Raw genomic sequence first — 25,218 nt, 5'->3', positions numbered from 1 at the left:
TTTAGAATGTTATGACCAGAAGGTGTTAGATTTTTGTTGTACATTATACCAAATGTCTTCTTACTAAAGCAATTTTGATTCTTCCTGTACAGTGAAGATAGAATTATCTTTATTTTAGTGTCTCAAATCATCCTTCATGCACCATCTGAGTAGGGCTGATGGCCACAATCTCTGCAGCATCTGAGGTGCTGGCCTTCATTAACTGGTTCAGCTTCAGCGGCGGTAACAGGTGGCAACACAGTTTCTTCTGTCACCTGTTTGATTCCCTGTCACTCATACCCACAAAATATCCCACAGTGCGTGTGCATTTTCCCTTTGAGCTCAACTAATTTAATGTAAACGAATTCAAGTATTTCCATTTTTTATTTTTATTATATATATTTTTAACTTTATTTAGAGAGGGAGGGGGAGAGAGAGAGAGAGAGAGAGAGAAAGAGAGAGAGAGCACACAAGCAGGGGAGGGGCAGAAAGAGAGAGAGGGAGAGAGAGAATCCCAAGCAGGCTCCGGACTGTTAGCATGGAGCCTGATGCAGGTCTTAAATTCATGAACTGTGAGATCATGACCAGAGCAAAAACCAAGAGTTGGTCACTTAACCAAATGAGCTACCCAGGCACCCCTATTTCCACTATTTTAAATATTTTTTTCTCTTTTAAATCTCTACACCCAATGTGGGGCTCAAGCTCAACCCTGAGATCAAGAGTCACATGTGCTACCAACTGAGCCAGTCAGGCACCCCTCAAATATTTCCATTCTTTTACTTTAGCTGAGGGTGCTAGGTTTTCTCTGTCACAAAATATGTTAAGGAACAGAATTGACTACAAGAAATATCTTGTCTACAGATTTTTGGGAAGGTCGGGTATATAGGAGACCTCAGGGAAGATGATGATTAAGTGGTTGGGCTATGGAGAGAGATAAGAACTACTTTCCTAACCTGGAGTCAAAGAGTCAAGTTATTAGCAAAGTAGGAAGCCTGGAGATAAAGGATCCCTATTCAGCTTTCTGCTTGGCCACAATCTGCTGACCCCTGTCTCCCTCACACTCAACTTAGAGCAGGACCTAAAGTTGAGCCAGCTCTAATCCAGAACCCCTAACACTGCCAGGATAAGTTGCCTCAGGAATTTCTAATTACTTTTGTAAACCCTTCCCCAGCCCTGCCACGTGGGGATCATGAGGGCTGGGGCAGAAGAAAACCCATAACTAGAGTAAAGGCCATGTCCAGGGGAAATTTTTAAAATTATTTCTAAACCTTTGAAATGGGAGGTATCTGCAAAGTTAAAATCTGTATTTTCCATTTCTGCGTTCACTGACTTGAGACATATTTCATACAAGTACTAGAAAGCAGAATTTGTGGGCTGTTTTTTGGGGGTGGGTCCTTCCCTGGCCTAAGAAATTGAAAAAGAGCATGCCCATCAGGGGCTCTAGCAATAGTGTCAGTGAGATGGAGAAGTTGCTGGTGTCCTCCCGGCCCCCTGTATGTGTGTGTGTGTGTGTGTGTGTGTGTGTGTGTTAATTCCCAGCCTTGCAACATCTACCAGGATTCATTTGTCAAACAGTAGGTTTGATAGTATTTTCTTAGTGGATTGGCTGGACAGTTCAGTTAGAACACAAACTGTATCCGTGTGCGTTACAGATGGGAAGAAGTACGAGCATGCTCACCAGCCATAGGGTTGGGTTTGGAAAAGGAATTGAGCCCTTTGGTCCAACTCTTGGGTGGACATACCAGTAGAGCCCTAATCAAGTATCCCAAGTCCTCAGCACAGGGCCCAAGGACCCTCCGCATTTCTGGGTCTTATTTACCAACAGTGGATATGGCAAGAAGAGGAAAGAGTAGGTCAGACTAACAAAGACAAAGAATATGTGCCTGTTGATAGTCTACATCACATGACACAAAAAGCCATAGGGTCAGGAAATGAATAAACAAATCCAGAGTCCAGTAACTTCCTTTAAGGATTAATGAGACAAATGGGAGAATTTATAAACTACACTGCCAGGTGTTCAAAGTTGTAAGATAGGCAGATACTGGGGTTGATGAGCATTTGTTGTCTTTTACTGGAAATGGTAATAAAAAATGTCTACCATCATTTGGAAAAATAGATGCTAGGCTTCCTAAAGCCCTTCTGATATCTCTTTGTACATTAGTTTTGTGGCTGAAAAGAAAGAGGCTCAGCAGGATTGAGGCTATTCAAGTGCATAGAGCTAGCAAATGTCAGGACTCAGTTCTAAACCCCATTCTTTGAACCTCATGCTCTTTCCACTTCGTTATTCCACCTCTCAAGACCAGGCAAAGTTGAAAAATAGTAAGTCTATAGAATTTTAATTCACCCCTTGAGATTTGTATTAAACCTAACCAACAGGTTTTCCCCCCAATAACCATACTCTCTTTTAGAATATAATACCCTCCTTTTGGAACATAATTATTTGATTATTGCAGATGCTTTGGTGTGAAGGGGTTCTTGGAAAAACAATTACCAAGGGAGGAACCATGAAGGAGAAAGCTTATAAAATGTCCTAGATGAGGAAACTGGGTGGCTTTGTCAGTGGAGCGTCCGACTTTGGCTCAGGCCATGATCTCACGGTTCGTGGGTTTGAGCCCTGCATCGGGCTCTGTGCTGACAGCTGAGAGCCTGGAGCCTGCTTCAGATTCTGTGTGTGTGTGTGTGTGTGTCTCTCTCTCCCCCTCCCTGTTTGTGCTCACTCTCTCTCAAAAATGAACAAGTGTTTAGAAAAATAAAAAAATTCCTAGATCTATTACCTGCTATAAACTTGGTTCATCTGCATTTCTTGATGAGCATGGGATCTTCTCTGTAATGGCCAGACTGTGACACTGTGTATAAGTAGGAGAAATTAAGAAAATTACTGAGGAAGGTGGTGCTGTGGTAATTCAAAATGATTTGTGGTAGCCATGTGTTCTTGCACTGGCTGTAGAGAAACAGGGAGACCTGGTGGTAGGCTGGTAGGTGTAACAACATACTCAATTATTGGTAGAAATTTTGAAAAAAGATGTGCAAATTAGAGCAAGGCATAGATCCCCATAAAAGAGAAGCCCTCTGAGGAGCCCTGAGAGGATTCTGCCTCACGTTGAAGCCATGTGGGAAGAGACTTTGGTGATGTTGCATGAAGTAGGGTTCATTCAGCAATCGAACACAATACCTATGTAATGGATGGGTCTTCTCTGCCTCTTCCAAATTGTGGTTATTTGGTATTTTTTTAAATACACAAACAGAAGATCATATGCTTTTGTTGAATCATTACCGGTCTTCATACACAGTAAAACCTTGCTTTGCAAGCATAATTCCTTCCAGAAACATGCTTATGATCCAAAGCACTTGTATGCCAAAGCACATTTCAAGAACCATTGGCTCAGTTGTGATCATGTGACGTTCGGTGTCACGTACTACTCATATTGCAAGACATCGCTCATTTATCAAGTTAAAATGTATTAGAAATGTTTGCTTGCCTTGCAGAATACTCACAGAACAAGTTACTCACAATCCAAGGTTTTGTTGTACTTTGTTGTACGGGAAAAACTTGATCAAATTGGGGAACTGAAGAATGCCAACGTATAGGAGCTGCAGTTAATCAGGAAGAGGAGAACAAACACAAGGTAATGAAATCTAAAATCTAATTTCTCTCTTCTTCAACAAGAGGAACTATATGTTATTCTTTCCCTACTCTTGTCACATATTCTGGGATGGTGGTGCCAATTGGTCAGTAAGATAATAAACAGTTATCTGCTATTCTGCCTTTTAGTCACAGTAGAGGTAGAATAGACAAGAATTAACTGCATCAGTTTCCAGAACAAATCAATCATCTTTTCAAAATTTCTCTCTATTACATCCAGTGTCTACCACAAATATATGATCTACTCTTGTATACAACCCCGAATACCTAAAAGAAAATTTTAATTTTGTCCTTGGAATTGACATCCCTGTGAAGTGGGATTTGGGAGTTCACTGAACTCAGAAGTATGTTCCTTTAATCTGCTCTAGAAGTTTTTCTTTCTCACTTACTATTAAAAGACTTTCCTCATCCTTGATGAGGTCTTGTCCTCATCCTACATGGACATATACAAGATGTGCAAATGAGTTTCCTTTTCAGCCACTTCAGACGGGTAGTAAACTGTAAGCAATTCTCATGCAATCTAAAGGAATCATACCTTTATGTCCTTGATCTTGAATGGAAGTGTTTGATTTTTGCATCAGTTATGGAGAATAAATGTGAAAGTGATTGAATTATTGAACTGTGAAAAGTGATGAAATCAATTACTCTAGTGTTTTGTGTTATAGAAGAAAAATACTTGGCATGCTAGCATCTCGCAGCCTGGTATGGTTATGGTACACCAGGCATGGTGTATGGTGTAAAATAAAGGGGGGAGAGGGCAAGAGCAGATTTCTCTGAAAATGGAGTAAATTTTAGGTTTGGATCAATCCAAGCAGATTAGTTGAAGAACTTTCCAATTTGTGCCTTATTTTTGTGACATGTTACCCCTATCACTGCTATCAGCTCTCCCTGTAGGTTCTGAAGAACACCGCCAGATGAGGGGATTCCACACTGCTATCACCTCTACAATGGTTCTCTTCAACCCAGTCGATTCTTATAGTAAATCTGGGAAGAGATGTGCTGGCCACAGCTAACTATCCCGTCCCCTTTCACTGCATCTGACTTTAAACCACCCGTGAAACAGATGTGATGAAATTCATGAAATTTACTAGGTGCTATTTACTTTGTACCAAATATGTGAGTTACAGACCCAGAGAGGGCCATTTGTAAGGTGATAAGTGACATGTTAAGAGTTAGGCTCGTTAATATACATTATACTGTTAGGAACTATGCAAACGGATGCATATATGGATATGCAGGTGTATAATCCAAACTGAGCATATCAAGGGCCTCCCATCATAAACAAACACAAGGGACAAGATGAAATAACTAGTTGACAGCAAAAATTCTTTGGTATGAGTTCACAGTGGTATACTCTGCTCCTTTCTTTAAATGAATTTCCTGGTAAATTGGGAATAAAAATAATTCTTTTTTTTAACGTTTATTTATTTTTGAGACAGAAACAGAGCATGAGTGGGGGAGGGGCAGAGAGAGAAGAAGACAGAATCCAGAGCAGGCTCCAGGCTTTGAGCTTTTAGCACAGAGCCCGATGTGGGGCTCAGACCCACGAACCGTGAGATCATGACCTGAGCCGAAGTCGGACACTTAACCCACTGAGCCAGCCAGGCACCCCAGGAATAAAAATAATTCTTGAAAGCATTTTTGCACCTCAGATCAATCAATCATCTATCTATATATGCTTTGATATAACCGCTCCACCGTCCACATAATTTGGAAACAAATAGAATTAGTAAGGGACAAATGGAACTGTAGGGGCGCCTGGGTGGCTCAATTAAGCATCCGACTCTTGATTTCGGCTCAGGTCATGATCTCATGGTTCATGAGTGTCAGCCTGGCATTGGGCTCTGTGCTGACAGCGTGGAACCTGTTTGATAGTCTCCCCCTCTCTCTACCCCTCCCCCACTTGCATCCTCTCTGTCTCTCTCAAAATACATAAACTTAAAAAAAATGAGACACTGTAAACTCAAAAAGAATAATAAGCTGGCTGTATCAAATGAAATGTGACTATAATGTTTCATAATGGGGAAAATGTTAGCGAATAGGTTACAGAGTGATGGCAAATCGTCTTCTGACCGGCCAGACATTGGGTGATCAAAGGTATCAACACATATCAGACAATAACCAGTCATTTTAGCTTGCAAATAATGTGGGAAGTGAACCTTTAGAAATGTCAAGTGACCAAACAGGTATGTGCAGAAATTAACTTTTTTTTTATTATATATCATATAATGTAGTAGTAAAGTTTGAAGTGCATGAATAAAAAGTTAGTGAAATTACAGGAGGAACAATCTATAGAGCGATAATAGGTGCATTCCTTGTGCATCTGAAAGGAAAAGAAAAAAGAGTTTTCACTCATTTTGGCCTAAAACTTAGTGTCAGGTTCCCAGGATTCTGACATCAGAACCCGGATAACGCTGATTAGAACCATAGGGGCTTTACAATAAAAGCTAAAATATTGACCATATGATGGCAAAAAGTCTTAGTTTGTGGTTAACTGATTCTCTTCTAGCTACTCTCTGATGAAGTTGGTGGCGCTGTGGAGGAGGACCGCCGTCTCCTGGACGAAGATCGGGACCGCTCGGCATTGTAGGTGACATGCTTGTCGTAGTTCTCCATCTGAGCCTCCAGGACATCTCTCTGCTGCTGCCTGATGGTCTGGCTGATGAGCCCAGGGAGGGCGTGGATGCTGCCAATCAAAGTCTCCAGTTTCGTTTCCACGGTAACAATCCTCTTCTCAAAGTCTTCGCTCCGCTCATTTAGGTCGGAAATCATGTCATACATGATGTTCTGGGTCTGCAAAACAGGGCGGACACGGGTAGAGCAACCAGGAACTCAAGGTTTCACGACACTTGCCCAGGAAACGAGCTGTCCGCTCTCTTCAACCCTTTGTTGAAGCTGTCTTGTTTCCCTCTAGAGGGCCGCCTGGGTGGCTCATCCAGTTAAGCGTCCCACTCTTGATTTTGGGTCTGGTCATGATCTCACAGTTCATGGAATGGAGCCCAAGGTTGGGCTCCGTGCTGCCAGCGAGGGGCCTGCTTAGGATTCTCCCCCTCTCTCTCACATTCTCTCCCCCCTCCCCCCACCCCCCCCTTTGTGCTTGCTTTCTCTCTCTCGCTCTCAAAATAAATTAAAAAAAACAAAAAACAAAATGTGCTCTTAGCTGCTTCACAACCTCTTAATGGTGATAAATGAACCAACTGAATAAGGGAGTTACTGTTCATGATACAGGCACCTCATTTGAGTTTGGCCATGGAGACAGAGTGCATTAGCTTTATTTTTTACTACATAGTCTGGAGGCTATGTGAACAACATCCATTCATTCAGAAAATACTGAACCCCTATGGCATGGCAGCCCTAGAGCCATATCAGTAAGCACAGCACTAAAGAAATACTTTGAAAGGAATAGTGTCTTGCCTCATAGATATATTCCTGAGATGACATTATGCAGTATATACTTATCATATCAATTATATATCTAGTAAAATGTTATATCATATTATTTCCAAGTGGTCTGTTTTATCATTTGACCTTACAGTGATGTAAGAGTCTGCCCCATCTTTGTTCAAGGTGTGTCTACGGGAGAGCCACGTTTGTAAATATTAATCGAGAACATCTCTCAGTCTCACATGTGCTACCCACCTTAAATGTATGATATATGTATGCTGTCCTACAGGTAAGTTGTTGAGGATGTCACTATCTTCTATTCATAAGACATCAAATATTCAGGTGCACCTGGGTGGCTTATTCGGTTAAACATCCGACTTTGGCTCAAGCCATGATCTCACAGTTCATGAGTTTGAGCCCCGTGTCGGGCTCTGTGCTGACAGCTCAGAGCCTAGAGCCTGCTTTGAGTTCTGTGTTTCCTCTCTCTGCCCCTCTCCTTCTCATGCTCTGTGTGTGTGTCTCTCGCTCTCAAAAGTAAAGAAACATTTTTTTAAAAAGCATCACATATTCAACATTTACATGTTTATATAGTATGTTATTGATATACATGAAAATGAATATGATTTACTTGTGTTATTTTATGAGACTAGGACAAAGAGGTGTGATTTTCATAGATGATATTGGAAGCTTTATAAAGAACATAGCTGATTTATCGAACAAACAACAAAATGTATTGAGAGAGGCCCCTTTAAAAGTATTTGTTGTTAAGGGGCGCCTGGGTGGCTTGGTCAGTTAAGCGTCCGACTTCAGCTCAGGTCATGATCTCACGGTTTGTGAGTTCGAGCCCCGCATCGGGCTCTGTGCTGACAGCTCAGAGCCTGGAGCCTGCTTCAGATTCTGTGTCTCCCTCTGTCTCTCTCTGCCCCTCCCCTGCTCATGCTCTGTCTCTCTCTGTTTCTCAGAAAAAAATGTTAAAAAAAAGTTTTAAAAAGCATTTGTGTTAAAAGGCTAAAAACTTCCATATATGCTATTACCTCTTTTGGACCTAGCTCAGGAAAATGGAAGGTCACTGATGACAAATACTGATATTTAAAAAATATATATCTGTTTAGGGGAGCCTGAGTGGCTCAGTCGGTTAAGTGTCTGACTTCATCTCAGGGCATGATCTCATGGTTTGTGGGTTCGAGCCCCGCATCGGGCTCTGTGCTGACAGCTGAGAGCCTGGAGCCTGCTTCAGATTCTGTGTCTCCCTCTCTCTGCCCCTCCCCTGCTCACTTGCTGTCTCTCCCTTTCTGAAAAATAAATAAAACATTAAAACAAATTAAAAATATTTGTTTAAATGTTTATTTTGAGAAAGACAGAGTGTGAGCGGGGGAGGGGCAGAGGGAGAAAGAGAACACACATGAGAGAACATCTTAAGTAGGCTCTGTGCTTAGTGTGGAGCCCAACGCAGGACTTGATCCCATGAACCTTGGGATCATGACCTGAGCTGAAATCAAGGGTTGGATGCTTAACTGACTGAGCCACCCAGACAGCCCTAAATATTCGTATTTTTAAAGTGGAATTTACTTGAAAGGGACAACCAAAAATCAACCAGATAAATCTTATAAGTGTGAAAGAGGAATCTGGGAACTATTAATGTCCTTTTAAAAAGTAGTATGATTTTTTAAATAATGAAAAAAGAATCATAAATTATGAAAACTGATTCCCTTTTTTTTAAAAGATGATGTCCATGTTCTTAAAAAACTATTTCACAGTCTTCTGAGTTGGCTTAAAAGTAAATAAAAAACAATAATTTTATCAATGAGTCCTATGGAGCCCTGAAGGTCATGGTCAAACCCAGGATGCAGTTCTCCTCTCAGAGGGAGGAGACTGAAGGACAAATATGAAACCCAATGGTATTGTCTCATATTCCATGTACATTTTCCACGGTACTTTCAAGTCACTGTAAGTAGGAAGGCTTTTAGAATGGGGTTTGAATAATTTATATAGGGAAAGAGCATGTGAAGAAAAATCTTTTAAGGTGGACCATCATGTTAGGGCTAATTGTTGGTTTGATGTGCAACACAAAGTTGGGGTATCCTCCTCCCAGTGCATTATCAGTCACCGTGCAGGACTTCATTCCAACACACCTCACCATGAAGGCTGAGACCTCACCCATGCTTACCTTTGCTAGGTCCACCAAGGTGTTGGCTTGGTCATTCAGTTTCCTCTGCTCCATTTTTACACTTCTTAATCTAAAAGACAGAATCTCAAGTCAGAAGGGTTCCTTCCTGTCTACTGCTGTCATAACGCCTTCCAAAGAGCATGCATAAAATCGACAAGAGCAAATAACTGCATGGATAATGCCTTGAACATTTGGGGGTCAAGTTCAAACTGGTTATGTATCTGGAACAATGAGAAGCATGCTTCCCCAACACCGCAAAAAGGAAAGGAGAGAGAGAGAGGAGAGTAAGAGATGAGGTGTCCTTAGGACAACTATTTACCAGGGAGTTAAAAGTTGAATCGGGAGAGAGGCTCATAAGGACTTAACCATATGAGAAAAGCCAAAACATTCCTTAAAATCCCAGTATCATTTCAAATAGACATAGGAAGAAATAGGCAAAGCGACTAGACTTTCATCAATGTTGGAGCAGTGAGCACCTTCCTATGCCTACATGACTAGATACACAGGATAGCCCTGTTCAGTTTGAGATGGATTGGGTTAGGTATTTGAACCTGATGAAAACACAGTGATAAGTGAGATTCTTAGTAGCAAAAATAAGACTTTTATTCAACCAGCAGCAAGAGAACCCAAAACACATAAGTCTCTTATTCTTCATTGTGTTTTGCTCGACTTTTATCTTAAACTTCCATCGAATTTGAAGGGAAGCCAGGCCATTTCCTTAGGAGAATTTCCCTTAATTTTTTTCTTGTAGATAAAAGTCAGCGGACAATTAAAATGTCTGACAGATGGGGTTTCTGGTTGTAAACTTACTTTTAGATGCTTTTAAATATCAGTGCATATATCTGATTGACAGTCAAAACACTGCTGTTAAAAAAAATCTTTCTTAAGGATGACTTTTACTAGTCCTTACTTTATTTACTATAATATTTTTGAAAACATATTTATTGGGTGCTTATTCCCTACCAAGAAATTAAGATTTTCCAACAGGAGAAAAGGGGTTGTTTGTTCTTTAAGCCAACAATCCGAGCCATGCTCCGAATGAGAAGCACATTTCTCTTGGGTACTTAGTTTAAAAACAAAAAACAAAAAACAAAATCCATGCTAACCTTATTACCTGTAAATGACATGTCATTTACAGAGTATAGTGTCGATGTTGGAGAGAGTAATCTTTATAATTTCCCAATTTCAACAAAAGGTAGTTACAAAAAAAAAAGGATCAAAAATTCACAGGGCAAGATTTTACTGCCAGGGAGATTTTTACAACAAATGTTCAGTAGTGCGCAGTGATTTTGTTTTGAAACTACGCTATGCAATATGTCACCAAGTCTGCTTGACAGTGAAGACAGACTTCCTTCTGCCAGTATGGGTTTAACTGACACCTGCCTATAACATGATATTTAACAATGTAAAACAGCTTAAGGTTATCACTTGCCATTGCGAGTCTGTGTTTCCCTATTAGAATGCTTGGAACTAAGTTAATTGGCTCTTTTCTACACTATTATAGAGATGGACTGGGTGTAAGTGTAAAAGGAATTACAAACAGGTATTCAAATCTAACATGTTGTTGAGATAGGCTTCTCTAAGTACTCACAAGGATTACAATTCTTGATGTACACCTTTTAAAAACAAGTCCCCTTCCACCCCTCTGCCCCCTGCAAAAAACAAAAAACAAAAAAACAACCCTTTAGACATGTGTGAGGTCATTCTACAGAAATGTACTAGAGAGAACAACAGTGTCAGATGTGGACTCCCTTCTCCCTGGCCCTATTTGACCTTCAGTTTCTTAATGTATGAAATGAAGTGGGTTAGGATAGGATGGTATTTCTAAAGTGCTGTATTTGTACCGACAGAGGTGTTCGAGGTGGCTATGTGATACTCAAACCAGAAGACATTAAATACTAAACCAGATGGAGAGACAGTTACTCCCTTTTATCCTCTTCCAATTCTTGATTATTACAAGAAAAATGTCTCAGGCTGGTCCTCTCCTGTTTTTATCTCCCAACACCTGCTCTTCTCTCCTTTTTGAAAAGAGAGCAGGATTTCAGCTGAGCACTTCCTGCATGCAGCAGTTCCGTGGCTAGAATTCAACGCCAGTGTTTCAAATGTTGGTGGATACGACCTCTCCCTCTCTTTGCTGGGAGCAGGAGTGGCTTTTTGCTTTTGTTTCATTTTTGTTTTTGTTGGGTTAGCCATTTTGTGATAATGATTTACACCAAGCTTTATTTTCAAATTCAAGGAATGGGACCCTTCGCACATGAATGACTCAAGTCTGGGGAACCAGATCAGAAGCCTCCAACCACTTGGGAGTGCAGGCAAGGCCCTGAGGTTGGCAAGCCCAGTGAAAGGGCCAGTGCGTGTCCCTTAGCTGAGGTGGGTACTCTGCTCTTGAATTGCCATATATTATGTTTCTGACAGTAGAATTTTGCCCGGTTGTTGTTTTTTTTTCCACTAATCTGGAAAGCTGACATAGGGTAGCCCCCTATTGAATCAGAATCCCTTTAAGCTCCTTGAACTTAAATCATCTTGCCTTGCTGTTCCTGAGACTGTACCCTAGAACTGGTAGAAAAAGCCTACTTAAAGCTGCAGCTGCCAGAATAAAAGGTAACATGCATGTGTATTTTACTTTCCCCCGCCCCCCCCCGCAAAAAAAAGAAGAATAAGGAACGTATGTTGACTTCTTCCTTGTGAACTTCACTTATCACAGGAAAGTATCATGATTTTGGATCACATTTCCATAGCAGCAATCAGACTACTGAAATTCACAAATAAAGGACCCGCTTGGATGCATGCAGCCGGTAGAAAATTCTGCAAATGTCGAGAGGAGCGGCTCACACAACTTACTTCCGAGCTCTATTTTCATTTTGTTGAAATAAAAAGACAAAACAAAAGAAAAGAAAACTGTAAAATATTCCAGAACAGAGTAACACAGTGTGGTGTTCAGTTGTGCACAGGGGGCTCGATTCATTAGCTGAGAGATCCTGTTAAGGCTCTGTAGGATCTTGGCATAGTGATCAAAGAAAAACACGGTTCGCTTATGGTATCATCCTTCATTGCTGAGACTCCCCCCTCCGTCCCGCCCCTGAAATACAGCGCTTCCTCCAGAACGAGGTTCAGAAGGAAGACCCTCTAGGAAGTCATCACGGCCTCTTTGATACACGATGTCCAAGTAAACTGTAGGAACCGTTTTGACCTAATATGAATGTCATGGGGTTAAAAGGACAGTGTTCTACATAGTAGGATGATTATAATGTTGGTGGTGTTTTTTGGACGGCGTCCATCTCTTCCGAGTTGGGGCTTCTTAGAAGCCTGGTTTTCTGACAGGTGGGTCATCCGAAACTCAGAGAAATTATGTGTATTGAATTTCTCGGCTCTGAGACAAGTTCATGTCGACTGCTGAGTCTATGGTTGAGATAGAAGAGTGATGAGCTTTAAGGTTAAAGTTGATACCAGAAAAAGTATTCAAAGGTATTTAGGAACAGAATGCTTCAAGGCATTGAGTGATGATCTAAAAAGACAGATCCGTTAGTGAAACAGAGGACACAAGCCTGGAGAAGCAGGCATCCACCAGAGACGAGGGAGGCCACGTGTCAGGGAGAGAGGCTGTGAAGTTTGGAAAAGAGGGGAGTCCAGACAGAGCTCTGGAAAAGCTCTCAGGTCAAACGGGAGGATGGGAGAGGCCAGGGAGAGAGCTCTATCAAATGAGTTTGTAATTTCTCCCTCAAGCAGCAAGGTCTGATTTCACCCGATGCCATTTCACCAAGGCTGATGGTCTCACTGTGTCTGAATGGGAGGCAATGGGAGCCTTGCCCTTAAGAATCGAGCCCTGTGTGCTTTCCTGTATCACTAACTTAAAATGAGAGATTATGCACGATTAGAATCATCTAGCCAAACCCAGCCCATATAAATTTCCAATTGTATTTTTTTTTACAAAGTACCCCTCCCACCTCAAAGGAAATCTAACCCCAAGACTATATCATAAAAACAATTCAGAACATTTGAGCTGCTCGAAGCTCATCTACTTTAGAAGTTCATGTTGCTACCGAAGAAACAGACTGAGAAATGCCAAAGAAGCAGAAGAATTCATGAGGGGTTTCCTCTGTTACTCTATCCTGAAGCAGCATTGGGAAGACCCACATAAGCTGTACCTTGAAACTCTTAAAATCGGGTCAGGCCACCTTCCAGCAATCTAACAATTGCTTAGGGACAATGTGTCAACTTTGCTTCCCCAAATATTTTTTCCTAGCATACTATAAAAATTTTCAAACCTAGAGAAAAGTTGAAAAAAAAACTTACAGCGACCATCCCTAAGCTGTCTGTCCCCTGAGGTTTCAGCATGAATGCATTTCACAATAAAAATATAAATGTATAAATACCCACCATTCACATGTGGCTACAAAATTACTACAGAAACTACCAAAGCATTTTTTCCCAGTGTTTTTGTTAGATATAAAAACTCACCAATGGCATCAAAGGCCAATTTCATTTCATTATCTATTTAATAGGTACATCATTCTGATAGAAAGGGTTATAAATACGATCCCAGAGGACATGGGGTATGTGGCTGCTTGACCCATAGACTGACCGCACCTGCCCACACCAACAAAGGTAAGTTTTCTTTTTAATATACTTGAGCGGTATAGGTTAGTGGCAAACCATTAGAAGTACAAAGAATGCTTTCCCAGTATATACACATTATACCGTGTATACTTCTTCTACAAATGTTAGGTTCCTATATGGTTGTGGGTGTGTAGGAATGCCCTCTGTGCCAGGAGGGCTATGTCTGGTGACCCTGGAGGGAGAGGCCTGTCCTCAGAAGTGAAGGCCCAGCATCCCTTAGGGGACTCGCTCTCTGAGATCTAAACTTGAAGGAATAAAGATGTGGAGGCTCCACAGGGTGGGTATTTGGTTATAAAGGTGGCCATGAGCTTCAGCAAAGCAGCTCCCTGTGTGAGCCAGATCTCCTACGTGTTCCTCTGTGTTTCGCTTTTATAATTTCCCACACTTTGAAAGAGTGTTACCTTAAGATTCTAGCCTTTCCTTACAAGGGACAGAAAGCACAGTTGTGGGCCCGGTGTGAGGTCACAGAACTAAAGGTGAAATGATGTCGCTTTGGTGCTGGTAGTGGCAAGATCATGACTGAATAGCTCTGAGTGGCCAGGAGGGCTGGCCACTCTACCATCCATGCAGAATCTCCCTCTCTTGTAGATCTCAGGGTGCCTGGATTTGATTCTCATTAAGGCAGGCAGCAATTTCTAGATGCAGTCCACATTTCCAGTGATAGTTATTCAAAAAACATAGTCAGAGGGAGAGGTCAAAGGGTAGCATTTGAATGCTTAGTGATTTCCCATAGAATGTGAAGTGTGATACAGTACCTATGAACTACCTAAATATACAAAATAAAAACTCCAGCTTCAGAGCTTTTCCGGTCTGCTGTGCTAGGTAGCTCTGAGAAGACCCACCTTACTGTGTAATCCAGACACCTAGCGTTTACCCACCTTTCTGTGATTGCCCTGGTAGGCTGCATGAGAAAAGCCACGTTTCTGACCCACGCATGTGACTGAGCTGCTCTTCCCCATACAGAAATGCCACTGAGTTAAGAGCAAGGCTGCACAGCCTCGAGACTGATGCCCACATGAATGTACTTACGGTAAGGATGCTGCCAGCCTGGGGGAGAAAGAGCTGGTGGCTTTCAAGTCATTATTGATACTTACTACATAGACATTTGTCTTTTCAAAGTCTATGATAGTTATATATAGCATAGAAACAAGATAACATGAAAGAACTTAAGCATATGGAATAATGGTGGCCTCCGTAAGGTCAGAATCATTGTAAAAGGCACTATAAAATCTATAATGAACATACAGCAAATAGAAAATCCCCTATGTCCTGAGTAAAGACTAGTTTAAAAATGCAAGTATTAAATCAAGTGTAGGTACTGCCTTCATAGAAAGATGTTGGCAGCCTGTTTAAAAAAAAACCCAGAGCAATCATAAAATATTAAATGTTTTTCAAGATTTTGCAGTCAATACAAACGAAACATCCGAGGGCAAGCCATATGAATAAATAAGTTATATTAAGATATACAATTGCAACTGAAAATAAGGTTTCTAAAGAGAGAAACTGAGAAGACATTTTAATTAATATATTAAATGACTCTGCTCCCAATAAGAGATGATTTTGAGTCCAAAAAAGAACTGACAATTTTCTCAGCATTTCATTTATGGAATTATTAAATTGCCAAATAATGTCTTCTGGGAACACACATGACAGTGTTTTCTTTTTTCCCCCTCTCACAAAAGAAGAATAACCAAGTATGGGAAATTAAGACCCAGAGTTACAAAAAGCAGGATGACAATGAATGAAAAATGGTACTTACTGATGAATAGCTTGCAAGAATTTTCGTTGATGTTTTCTTACTTTTGCATGATCTATCTTTTTTACTAGCTTTGTATTTTTGTAAATTAGCCATGTTTCCCTGAGTACATTGGCAGCTGCGTTTTTCACCTGTTAAGAAAACAAACAAACAAAGCAGTTGATAAATTCCCAGAGCAGAATCCTTTGCAAACATGGCCAGGGGTCCTATTCTTTTTTTTTTTTAATATATATTTTTTAAGTTTTTATTTATTTTTGAGACAGAGAGAGACAGAGCATGAGCAGGGGAGGGGCAGAGAAAGAGGGAGACACAGAATCTGAAGCAAGCTCCAGGCTCTGAGCTGTCAGCACAGAGCCTGATGCGGGGCTTGAAATCACAGACTGTGAGATCATGACCAGAGCTGAAGTGGATGCTTAACCGACTGAGCCCCCCAGGCGCCCCCCCAGGGGTCCTATTCTTAATCCCAAAGATCATGGTAAGTTCTAGCTCTGTTTAGTAACTATTTCTCAAAAGAGTATTTTTCTTGAATCTGTGCATTTTAAAAGGTACCTCTATCTGTCTGGGCACAACATTTAGGTTGAAATATTAGGGAGGTACTGATCTCTTTCTGGGCTTCTACCCATCAGGAACATTTTCATCCAACCAGTTCTTTTAAAAAGCAAGAGGTGGTTGTAACCTGTCTGGCAACATTGCAGGGGGGGTCAGGGGGAGGTTGGAAGAGGTGCTGAATTCTGCACCTTGTATTCCATTTGTTTTCCCCATGTTCTTCATTTCCCTGGAGAGAGGCAAAATGCCAGAAGGCCAAGGTGAATCTTGTCTTTTGCAAGCTTGCTTGGCATTTTTGGCTGTGAACTACAGGAAGGGCATGTTTCCACTGCTCAGTGTCCAAGCAGACCTATTCTTCTGCCCTTTCCGAGTGACTCAGCAAACTGTTAGCATGCTTTAATGAGCTGACAGTCTATGTTGTCATGATTTTGTGGGTTAATTTGAGTATACTGCATTTCAAACGGATGGGACAAACCTAAACGATACAAGTGTTTTAATGACACGGCTGAGACCTACTGTGGTTAATGGAAGGTATGAATACTTCCTAGTAATATTCAAGCACTTACTTTTGTGATTAGCTCTTCATCAATTTCTGGACATTGATAAAGGCCCAGCCACGGACAAGTTCGTCCTTCCTTGCTCACGCTACAGGTTCTGATGACCCAGAGCTTCCCTTTAAGCTTGTTGTTAATGACTTACTCTAAGAAATTGATCCATTGAATTCTTTTGAGTGATGGATAAAGGCTGTTTCACAAAGAGCAGGCTGCTGGGGGGTTGGGTGGAGGAAGACCACTTTTTAAGAAAGGCACTGTGGTAGGGAAGAGAGAGCCACGAACTGACTTGAGAAAGGGTTCTAAGTTCTTGACTTTGGACTAACCAAGAGAAGTCAAGGGGATGAGCTAACCCTTGCAGGACTTTAGTTTTCTCTTCCCTACATGAGAAGAGTACAGAGAATTATCACTCAAGTCTGTTTCAGGCCTTAGACTTTCAATAAGGAAGAGTCTTAAAATTACATGACAACTATGATCCCAAGGAGGTATCTGTATTTTTTGACTTTGAGCACCGAAAGCATCAGGTTTGGTAGCTGATGGTGAATCTTTTTCACGCTGCTGAAAAGGTTTCTTTTTGAGGGAAATTGCTAGAACCCATTTGAAGAAAACGACGCTCTCCTAAAACTGCTTTTAGCACTGACTTTGGTCTATAATGCACTTTCTCTGGATATTCATCAGAGCCTGCACAGAGAGCATGCATTCTGAAACCAGTGGAAAAATGAAACGTCAGGTGCTGAGCACCAGCAGAGCATCTGAGAAACAGCAGCACTATCCACAGTGAAGTTCAAAGGTGTTCCAGTTAAATTCTTTGCTCTTCATTCTCACGGAAACACATTTCTCTTCTTTACAGGGGTAGGGAATGCTTTTCCATTTGGTTCTCATGTTCTTTTCAGAGGTAAGGATGCTATATAAGTGGCTAATGGTTGAGGACATTGCTTTTATTTTTTATTCATTTTTTAAATGAAAGTTTGTTTGTTTGTTTGTTTATTGAGAGAGAGAGAGAGGGAATCCCAAGCAGGTTCTATACTGTCAGTACAGAGCCCAACATGGGGCTCATACTCACAAACCGTGAGATCATGACCTGAGCTGAAATCAAGATTGGAGCACTCAACTGACTTGAGCCCCCCAGGCACCCTGAGGACCTTGCTTTTAAAGGGAGAGGGGTGGGAAGTTACTGGCCAACACTGACTGGGGTTGGAATAGGGTCCTTCCACACTAGGAAGCAGAAGGGCCAGTTAAGCGAGGTCTCAGCTCTCTGAACAGCTTTACCACCTGGAAGAAGGCAAGGGGGCTGGGTGGCCGCCCCCTCCCTGATTTTATCAGCTCAAGACACAGAGGAGGAAGCTAGACAACTTGGTAAAAACAGGTGGGACCATAACACAGCAGTTGAACATAGTAACGTTTGGAAGAGAACAAAACAATTGATTTCACTTTGGATTCCCATCCGCACACAGCAAACGCCAAATGACCCAAGTCCTTAAATCTTGAACAAGGCGATTCATTGGTTGTCATCGGTGTATTTTATATGATTGTTTTTCCTCTTTGGGATGGCAGGGGAATGGCTGAAGGGGAGTAGGGAACCTCAATTTCTGAATTCATGGGGGTGACTGAAACCCCCAAGTTCTTTGTTGCAGGGTTCATATGCACAAAATGCTCATTGTAGTTGACAGGCTAAAAATGAACATGATTCCTCGTCTGAAAATGAAATCCCTACAGCTGCTTTTAAAAACTGTGAAACACAGGCATTTATGTTGAAACATTTCCCTTTCTAACTCTCTAATAGGTGGTGAAACCCAGGAAGAAAACTCTGGAAGCATCCCATCTGCTGCTTTTTCAAAGTAGTGGTCACAAGACATGTGTCCAAAAGTAGAAATATGTGCTCTCTGCTTACTGGTCACATGTGTCTGGAATATGTTTTTCTGGTCTGTCTTTGGGTTGGAAGGGACAGGGTGGAAAGCACCTCAGTGTTTCACAAGCTCAAACAATGGGGAACTATCTGTTACATGACCATGACAGAAAACTTATAGGGGAAACTGGAGAAGAAAAGTTGACTTGGAGGGAAAGTTTCCTCTGCTTATGTACTTAAGAATGCTGCCGTGACGTCTAACAGTGTAAACCTAGAGCTCTGTCCTGCCCTTTGAGGGCATTTATAGACTCTCAAGGGACAGGGGTATTGTCACTAACCTTTGTGTCTCCCTAGCTCAGGGCTTCGGACATAGGTTGCGCTAAGTATTTGGTACCATAGTGTATACATTGTATCATAAGAACTCCTTTTTTTTTTTTTTTTAGTGTTTTTATTATTTATTTTTGAGAGAGAGAGAGAGAGAGTGCATGAGCAGGGGAGGGCAGAGAGAGAGGGAGACACAGAATCTGAAGCAGGCCCCAGGCTCTGAGCTGTCAGCACAGAGCCTGATGCAGGGTTTGAACCCATGTACCGTGAGATCATAACCTGAGTTGAAGGCAATCACTCAAACGACTGAGCCACCCAGGCGCCCAGCATCATAAATTCTAATCATGAGCCACAGATACATATTTATTGACCACAGGACCTTCTTTTTTTAAAAAAAATTAATGTTTATTTATTTTTGAGAGACATCATGAGCAGGGGAGGGGCAGAGAGAGAGGGGGAGACACAGAATCTGAAACACGCTCCAGGCTCTGAGCTGTCAGCACAGAGCCTGATGCAGGGCTTGAACTCACAGATCGTGAGATTATGACCTGAGCCAAAGTTAGACGCCCAATCGACTGAGCTACCCAGGTGCCCTGACCAAAGGACCCTCTTGATAAGAAGGGTATACAGGTGACAGAAGAGACGTAAGATCTAACTACGTCTTCCCTAATTTCCATTTACTAATTCAAATTTATGAAGTGTCTACCATATGCTAGAGCCCATGATGGTTGTTATGCGGGATCACAGATCTAGCCCTCAAAAATTAGTAGCTGTAGTGATTCTTGTGTCAATTAATGAGCCAACAACTCTGTGCAATACTTTCCTAATGTCAAGAAACAAGGAGAGTGAGGGGAAGGTTCTTTCTTAGCAGGAAACTTCTCCCCTCCCATCATCCCTTCCTCCACAGCCAGGGAAAAAAGGAAAACATGAACATTTGCTCTGCCTGACTCATGCTCCATTGCAATTAAAATCTTTCATCAGAAACATTTTGAAAGGCATAATAATAATCAGTTATGTTGAGAAAACAAAAGCCTTAAAAGCAATAATACTATTAAAGATAACAGTACTTACCCAGATGCCTTAAAACCACCTTTGCAGTTAAAAAAGTCATGAAATGTTCTATCGCTGACGTTTACAGGTAGTGATGAAATATTAAAGCCAGAGGTCGTAAGGTAAAATATATTTTTAAGTGTAATAATACTTGATAAACCACAAAAGCACTTAAAAGCTGACTGACTTTTCGGGGCGCCTGGGTGGCGCAGTCGGTTAAGCGTCCGACTTCAGCCAGGTCACGATCTTGCAGTCCGTGAGTTCGAGCCCCGCGTCAGGCTCTGGGCTGATGGCTTGGAGCCTGGAGCCTGTTTCCAATTCTGTGTCTCCCTCTCTCTCTGCCCCTCCCCCGTTCATGCTCTGTCTCTCTCTGTCCCAAAAATAAATAAAAAACGTTGAAAAAAAATTAAAAAAAAATAATAAAAGCTGACTGACTTTTCACTGAAACTTTGCCTTGCTCAAACCTATACAGATACATTAGAGCACTGTTTTAAAGAGTACTTTGTTTATAGTTTTCCTTTGCTTTTGACTCTTCTGATTGTTGTTTAATTGATTTTTTTGTTTGTGTGTTTGGTCCAGTTTCCCCTTGCCTCTCCCTTCAGAGACTTATCTTGGTGCAATGCTTCCATTCTTATCAGATTTAAGAGAAGGGACATAACCTCTGACTTAAGAAGCAAGAGTTTTCCACCTCTCGTTCTTGTAACTGTGGTAAAATGGGTAAAATGTTGCTTCACAGGCTGTGGGCGATGCCTCCAGGCTGCCGGGGACAAACACAGACAACACCTCTAAACCTGGACACTAGGACCACATGCCGCCCAGGCCCTCTTGAGAGCAGATACCTGGGGCTGGGTGAGTGCTATAGCTTTGGAACAGGGCAAGGTCAAGCGATCCAGTCACTTTGCTTTCTCACCCACGGGGCTGTGTCTCCAAGCACCATGTAAAAGCTCCAGAGACTCAATCCTCCAGAATTTCTGTTCACTTGTTAAGAGATACGTAGGACAAAAAATTATATAACTGCATAATGGTGTTCTTATTATGGATCTTATTGAGAATTCTTAACAGGATTGGAAACACCCACAGTGGACATTAATATGTATAATTATCCTTTGTGGTACATCTAGCTACTTTAAAAATTACGTCTGGGCTCTCAGAATTGCTTGTTTTCAAGTTTCCTTCCAAAATGAAAGTGTGCAGAGGGCCAAACTCCAGGATTTCTTCTTGGTTCAGATGCGACTGAGGAGTAATAACATTTCCAAAAGATATAGCACAGTATCTATGCTATAGTATCTCTGGAAGGGTGATAAATTGCAAATCTATTAAGTTGCTGGTCCCATCTTACTAAAAGCCCAGTGACAGGTTATTGTCCTTAGGCTAATGATTTCATTTTGAAATCATTAGATTATTCTGGGTACGTGGCCACTTTTGAATTGTAGAGTGGCATGTTAAACTTTTGGAATTGCATAGAAAAATCTCCCTTAATAGACTGTGCAAGGCATAATGTGCTGTACTTTCACACATGGTATTTCATGTGGCTGATGTTGTCCAACAGAGAAACGATTTCTATGTGAAATTGTTCCTCTGAAAACTTGTGCACAGTGAATAATTTTTCATGGAAACTGTTCAGTTACGAAACACAATGGGAGGCTTGGAAAGTTACATTTCTTCTCAGAAGCATAATCAATCATTTAACACACTGCTTTTTTTTTTTTTACAGTCATGTTCAGATTTCAGAATGTCTATCATCATTACCTCTGTTCACCATGAGAAAAAAAGGATTTCTTCTGCCGCACTGCTTCAGGGGATAGTGGTAGTTTTCTCCAGCGGTAAGGAGAACCCTTGACCTTGTATTTTTAAGCTTTGTCTTGGTAACTATGTATGGTGTTTAGGTGCTTGTTTATTCTCTATTATGTCCCAGAATCATTCATGAATGATCATTCAGATTTTAGAACTCTTTTGAAATTGTAGTTGACATACAACATGACGTTAGTTGCATGTGTACAACATAGTGACTTGACAGTTCTACATGTTACAACATGCTCAGCCTAAGTACAGTTACATCTTTACATCACTGTACGAAGTTGTTCCAAGAATACGGAATCTACTCCTGATGCTGTACTGTTCCTCCCTGTGACTTGATTATTTTATAACTGGAAGTTGGTGTGTCTTAATCCCCTTCAATTGTTTTGCCCATCCCATACCCCACACCTCTCTGGCAACCATCAGTTGGTTCTGGGTATTTAAAAGCTTGGTTTTTTTAGTCTGTGTCTTTTTTTGTTTTTACTTTGTTTATTCATTTGTTTCTTAACTTATACATATGAGTAAAATCATATGGAATATGTATTTGTCTGACTTATTTCACTTAGCATTATACTCTCTGGCTTCATCCATATCATTGCAAACGGCAACATTTCACTCTTTTTATGGTTGAGTAATATTCCATTGTGTGTATCTGTATCGCATCTTCTTTATCCATTCATCCATTGATTGAAACTTACATTGCTTCCATATCTTAACTATTTTAAATAATGCAATAAATATAGGGGTTTATATACCCTTTCTAATTAGTGTTTTACTCTTCAATACCCAGAGCTGGGTTATATAGTATTTCTATTTTTAATTTTTTTTTTTTTTAGGAATGACTATATTGTTTTTCATAGTGGCTGCACCAGTTTACATTCCCACCAACAGTGCACAAGGGTTCCCTTTTCTCCACATCTTTGCCAACACTTGTTATATATTGTCTTTCTGATACTGTTTTGATTTGGGTTTCCCTAATGATGCGGAATGTTGAGCATCTTTTCAAGTGCTTGTTGGTTATCTGTATGTCTTCTTTGGAAAATTTCTGTTCAGGTTCTCTATCCATTTTTTAAAAAATGCTTATTTATTTTGAGAGAGAGAGAGTGCATGTGCATGAGTAGGGGAGGGGGAGGGGCGGGGTGGGGGAGAGATTCCCAAGCAGACTCTGCACTATCAGTGCAGAGGCCGATGTGGGACTTGAACTCACAAACTGTGAGATCATGACCTAAGCCAAAATTAAGAGTCGGAAGCTTAACTGACTGAGCCACCCAGACACCCCTCTCTATCCATTTTTTAATTGGGTTATTTGTTCTTTTTGATGTTGAGTTGTAGGAGTTCTTTAAATATCTTGAATATTAACCCCGTATTGATATATCTATCATTTGCAAATGTATTCTCCCATTAAGTAGATTGCCTTTTTATTTTGTTGGTGGATGATCCTTTTAATGTATTGTTGAATGTGGTTTGCTCATATTTTGCTGAGGATTTTTATATCTATGTTCATCAGGAATATTGGTCTGTAGTTTTCTATTTTTTGTAGTGTCTTTAGTTTTGGAATCAGGGTAGTGATGGCCTCGTAGAATGAATGTGGAAGCATTCTTTCATCTTCTAACCTTTTGGGATAGTGTGAGAAGGAGAAGTGTTAGCTCTTCTTTAAATGTTTGGTAGAATTCACCTGTGAAGCCATTTGGTCTTGGACATTTGTTGGCAGTTTATTAGTAGTAGTAGTTGGCATGGGTTTGGTATGGGATGAGTTTTATTACTAGGAATTGGTGTGTTCAGATTTTCTACTTTCTGATTCAGTCTTGGAAGACGGTATGTTTCTAAGAATTTATCCATTTCTTCTAGATTGTCCAATTTGTTGGCATATAATTTTTTGTAGTAGTCTCTCATAATCCTTTTCATTTCTGTGGTGTTAATTATTTCTCCTCTTTCATTTCTGATTTTATATACTTGAGTCCTTGCTCTTTTTTTTTCATGAAGACTCTGGCTAAAAGCTTATCAATTTTCTTTACCTTTTCAGTGAATCAGCTCTTAGTTTCATTGATCCTTTCTATTCTTTTTTAGTCTCTATTTTGGCTCTGATTTTTATTATTTCTTTCCCTCTACTAACTTTGGGAATAATTTATTCTTTTTTTTCTAGTTTATTTAAATGTAAGTTTCAATTATGTATTTATTATTTTTCTTGTTTCTTGAAGTAGGCCTGTATTGTTATGAATTGCCCTCTAAGAAATGCTTTTGCTGCATCCCTAATGCTTTGGACTGTTGTATTTCCATTGTCATTTGTCTAAAGGTTTTTTTTTTTAATTTCCCCTTTGATTTCTTCATAGATCCACTGGTTATTTAGCAGCATGTTGTATAGCCTCCACGTATTTTTTTCCAGCTTTTTTCTTGTAATGGATTTCTAGTTTCATAGTGTTGTGGCTGGAAAAGGTGCTTGATATGATTTCAATCTTCTTAAATTTATTGAGCCTTGTTTTGTGGCCTAATATGTGATCTTTCCTGGAGAATGTTCCATACACACTTGAGAAGAACATGTATTCTTGCTGTTTTGGGATGGAATGTTCTGTATATACCTGTTAAGTCCATCTGGTCTAATGTGTGTTCAAAGCCACTGTTTCCTGGTTGATTCTGTTTGGAATGATCTATCCATTGATGTAAGTGAAGTGTTAAAGTCTCCTACTCTTATTGTATTACAGTCAATTTTTCTTTTTTTGTCTGTTAATATTTGCTTATGTATTTAGGTTGGGTATATAGATATTTACAATTGTCATATCCTGACTGTTGGCCTGATCCCTTTATCATTATGTAGCACCTTTCTTGATCTCTGGTTATAATCTTGGTTTAAAGTCTATTTTGCCTGAGATAAGTATTGCTACTCCAGATTTTTTTCACCTTCCATTGGCGTACAATATCTTTTTCTATTCCTTCACTCTCAGTTTGTATGTGTCCCTGTGTCTGAAGTGAATCTCTTGTAGGCAGCACAGAGATGGGTCCTATTTTCCTATCTATTTAGTCACCTTGTATCTTTTGACTGGATCATTTAGTCCACTTTCATTTGAAGTAATTGTTGACAGGTATGTACTTATTGGCATTTTGTTGTTTTCTGGTTGTTTCTGTAGTTTTTCTGTTTCTTTCTTCTCTTGATCTCTCCTGGTTTGATAACTTTCTGTAGTTTTGTGTTAGGATTCTGTTTCTTTTGTGTAAACTTATTACTTACTGGTGTTTGGCCTGTGGTTACAACAAAATGCATATATAATATCCAATGTGTATAACAGTCTATATTAAGTTGAGGGTTGCTGAAGTTCGCAGACATTCTAAAAGCACTATCTTTCTATTTACCACTCATGTTCTATGTGTATGACATCATATTTTACATCTTTTGTGTATCCCTTAACGAATTTTTGTATAATGTAACTGATTTTACTACTTTTGCCTTTTCCCCTTCATACTACCTTTGTAAGTGACTGATGCACTACCTTTACTTCATATATGCTTTTGCCAGTGAAATTTTTTCCTTTCATAATTTTGTTAAGACCCTTCCTTCCCACTTAAAGA

The 25,218-nt window shown here is 40.5% G+C and overlaps 1 protein-coding gene across 2 annotated transcripts in view; it reads right to left on the bottom strand.

Annotated features, from left to right (window-relative positions):
- Positions 1-5,813: 5,813 nt before the first annotated feature.
- The window catches only part of KCNN2 (potassium calcium-activated channel subfamily N member 2), a 158,984-nt gene continuing 139,579 nt past the window's right edge, over positions 5,814-25,218 (bottom strand). Inside the window, exons 7-10 of one of the 2 annotated variants that reach the window (XM_043585886.1) lie at positions 15,550-15,677; positions 12,015-12,023; positions 9,174-9,243; positions 5,814-6,415 (exon numbers count right to left, since the gene is read on the bottom strand). In XM_043585886.1, coding sequence (XP_043441821.1) covers positions 6,128-6,415; positions 9,174-9,243; positions 12,015-12,023; positions 15,550-15,677 — 495 coding nt within the window. In that variant the 3' untranslated portion in view covers positions 5,814-6,127. The remainder of the gene's footprint in view (positions 6,416-9,173; positions 9,244-12,014; positions 12,024-15,549; positions 15,678-25,218) is intronic. The other variant, XM_043585887.1, reaches the window with a different exon arrangement.

This window comes from Prionailurus bengalensis, chromosome A1, assembly GCF_016509475.1.
Source record: "Prionailurus bengalensis isolate Pbe53 chromosome A1, Fcat_Pben_1.1_paternal_pri, whole genome shotgun sequence".
Classification (NCBI taxonomy): Eukaryota; Metazoa; Chordata; class Mammalia; order Carnivora; family Felidae; genus Prionailurus; species Prionailurus bengalensis.
The sequence above is the reverse complement of the archived record's forward strand: the minus strand, read 5'-3'. Positions and strand labels throughout refer to the sequence as shown.